The 3,608-nt window shown below is 35.3% G+C and overlaps 1 protein-coding gene across 1 annotated transcript; it reads right to left on the bottom strand.

The window, feature by feature from the left end:
- Window positions 1-1,405: 1,405 nt before the first annotated feature.
- On the bottom strand, window positions 1,406-2,825 carry LOC133290368 (uncharacterized). Its single transcript, XM_061488438.1, is given in 2 exon segments — window positions 1,406-2,302; window positions 2,416-2,825. Coding segments are annotated over 2 exon segments (777 nt in total). The 5' UTR covers window positions 2,737-2,825; the 3' UTR covers window positions 1,406-1,846.
- Window positions 2,826-3,608: the final 783 nt, after the last annotated feature.

Below are 3,608 nucleotides of genomic sequence, written 5' to 3'. Positions count from 1 at the left end.
TGCTGTGAAAAAGTATGGTGAATTTGTGCTCGCATCTCAGAAGATGGCATACAACCAGATAACATCTCGTATAATATTAATGTTAAGGGGCATTGCTCTTGTGGTAGATTAATGGATGCAATTGGGTTTTTGGATGATGCTTTGGTGCTTGGAGTTCCCCTAACTACCATTATTTGGAGTATGCTAGTTACAGCAGTGATTATTTAAGGATCTTCAACTTGATGCTTCTGGGCTCTAAATAGATTTAAGTAATTTTTCAGCTCCTCCTACTTGTTGAGTACACAAGCCTTAGGTTATGCTTGGGAAATGAGACTTTTGTTGAGAGCCCAAGTAGAGTGCTTAATTGTGTTTTGCGCAATTCTTTTTGCCTTGTGTGAGTGCCTACATCACCTCTATGGCTCTGCCTGCTGAGGCCCTTCCTCTTCTTGGTCCTAGTTCCCCATTTGATACATTGTACACCCCTATCTATCCCTATACAAACTTAGCCAAAATGGGGTAAAATTTTCTTACTCGGATTTCACTATCCTAATCCTTCATGCTGAATTGTGCTAGAAAGTTCACTTGCATGACTTGATGAACTAGTCAACTATGCTTCTGCAATTCTGGGTTCAAGTGTTGTCACCTAGCAGGGGAAATATTTAATATGGTCCAGGTCTATCTATGGATTCAGTGGTCCAAGCCAATGAAAAATTGATATATTCTGACTTGCTTACATGGAGGAGAGAGAAATTTTGTTTTTTTCTTTAAGTGGCAGCTCCTCAATGGAAGGAGCAGGTGTGCCAGGACTACTATAAATAATCTCCCTAGCATGCATGGCTATGCTTTCTGCATTTACACATTGACATACCAGAAGACCGGATAAACACACTTCAAGATGATGTACATGTTATACTAATTGCATATAAAAGCGCAAACTGCATTACACAAGGCTTCTGGACTCGTAAGGGTAGGGGTAATGGTCGATTGTAGTAACCATATACTTGAACTTATGCAAACAAGTTATTTCTCGAATTCGAACCAGTAACCTTCAATAACAAGCAACAATTTTAACTCTGCTCAAAAGGCTCGCCCTCATTATACTAATTGCATATGCAGTTTAAAATTGTGATGTCATGGGTGAAGCTGGATTTGGAATTTATTTTTACCTTAAAGGTGGCGAGTGTTCCAATTTTAATATCACCAAACTGTGTTATATTAGTATTTGGTTAGTTACTTTAGACATACGACTCAGTTTTGGTCCATGTGGCTCTTGTTATTCAATATCGGTGTTTGGGTTATGCATACACTTTCATGAAATAAAAGAATACCATAATGGTTTCTACTTTAGCATGAAGAGAGTTTGGAATTTTTGTGTGAGATAATGGAGAAGAAATAAGCAGAGTCATGTTTTGATTTGTGGGATAGTAATCTGCCACGGGCGGTAATTGTCTACAAACTTCTCTTTTTCCATGCAGGACACCTGTTTTTAAGATTCAAAGAAAGAATTTGACCTTGACTTCGTATAGTTTCTAATAACTTATTTATCTGATAGAAACATGTAGAGATATGTTGTGATTCTAAATACACAATTGGAATAGCTATGCTAATGAACGAGAAAGCTATAGCTTTTTTTTCTTTTCTTTTTTCTGTATCAGCATAATATTTAAAGAAATTCTGCATTTCTACAGCATCACATGGTAACTTTGTTACCCAAATTTTGGACATTGTAGTGATATCACCAATATATCAGCTGTAGTTGGTGCCAAAGCAAAACTGCTTCATGAATCAGGTCCAAGTTGTGATTAGCTCTCACTTGGGGCTATATATTCAATCATGTAATACCCTTTCGCCACAGAAACTTAAATGATCAAAACAAAAGATGAACGATCTTGTGTTCTTTACCTCTTCATTACTCGTCTTTCTTGTTGTCATTGTTTTGTTCATAGATGAACAAAGAAAATAAGGCCACGAGAGTAGCTCCAAGAACTACAACTTTTCTCCAATCAGTACTTGAGGATGAGGCAATAGAATCAACTATTCCAAAAGTCAGCAAGCCAATAAAGAAAAGGTAAACATTTTTCCTGGTTTTGCTACCATCTTTTTCTCTGGGCACATCTTTGATCTTTTCCACCTCCACCTTGGCTTTGTCCTTATCAACAGGTACCTTCTGCCCAAGATTCTTAAAGAATAGCCCTTCATTTCGGTCCTTCTCCATTTTACCTTCCAACTCCACTATTTTGGTTTCATTCTCCTGAATCTCTTGTCTGTTAAGTTCAGTAGATTCCTCAAATGCTAGCATCTGGTTCTCAATGTTTGCTGTTATCTGTTAATCACAAATGAATATAATACAAAAGGGTCATCATTGAAGTAATTTTTACTCGAATTCTCCTTGATGTTGTATGCATCGTTTATTCAAAAGTTAAAGCATTTACATACTCTAGCACCTGCTTCATCTAATTCTTTGAGGGCATCTTCTCCAATCTTGTCAAACTCAGCTCTGGCTTCTTCACCAAATTGTGTTAAATATGTTGATCTCTCGTCAAGATAATCTGTGAGACGAACTTTTTGAGTTTGGAGCATGGCAATTTGGGCTAGAAGCTCTTGCTTTTGAGCATCTCCTTCAGGTTGTGGAGTTTGGGAATCAGATTCATTGGACTTGCAGAGGCACAAATTAGAGCTTCTTGGGTTGGAGTGTCTAGTGTGGTGGAGTGTGTAAGTGGTATTGAAGGAAGGGTGAATGGCTTTCAGGGCAATCATCTTTTGATAACAGAAGCTGAATTTGTATTTTCAGGTGAACATAAAAGAAAAGGTGAAGTGTTTGGGCATGAAAGATTTTTGAACCTCACGTTTCTCCGTACATTATCTATTGGTTTACAAGGATGAGGATGCTTCGGTAAACGGATAAGGTTGTTTTGTCTTTGCACCAATGAATGCACTACTACTAGTTTTTGAGTTTTGACTTAGGTGGAAGTTTTTGATAATAAAATAGTACGGGATTTTGATATAGGACAAAAAAAAATTTATTCGGTAATTACAATTTTTAGAGATATGATAAAAAAACGAATTTATTCAAAATGTTATCAAAAAATTATTTGGTAAGTCAAAATATTCTCAAAAATAGTGAGTTAGTTTTCTTTATATTATGTTTGGTTGAATATAGTGTCAATTTTTTTGTGTTAAAGTTTTCGTTGTCATGGGAATCCTAGAATACTACCCCGGGGTGGTATTCTTGGATGGTATTTTCAGAAAATTTTACGCACAAAATAAAATTTCGAAAAAATTAGATTCTCGAAAAAAAAATAGAAATCTTGTACCAAATATGGATAAATAAAATTATCATCCTCAGTTTCCCGGGAATTCTAAATTTTTTTTTTCTACCAAACGCCCCCTTGGGTATATATATATTTGATGTTTTTCGTTATCTCTTAGGTATATATAAAAGTTTGTGAGGTTTATATGGAGTCATATGAAAATAAAAAAAATAAGCTCATACACTTTTATATATGATTAGAAAATAATTTTATCTCCTATAACATAAGAGACAATAAATCCAAAAGCCTTTTTAACAGAAATGTTAATCGTTAATCTTTTTTTATATTAAAGGAGAGAAGATTTTTTCTTTTACATAC

The sequence above is a fragment of the Gastrolobium bilobum genome, unplaced genomic scaffold (assembly GCF_033153095.1).
Source record: "Gastrolobium bilobum isolate Gb01-03AN ecotype WA unplaced genomic scaffold, APGP_CSIRO_Gbil_v1 utg13761, whole genome shotgun sequence".
NCBI classification, from domain to species: domain Eukaryota; kingdom Viridiplantae; phylum Streptophyta; class Magnoliopsida; order Fabales; family Fabaceae; genus Gastrolobium; species Gastrolobium bilobum.
Note: the sequence above shows the minus strand (reverse complement) of the source record. Positions and strands in the feature narration are given on the sequence as shown.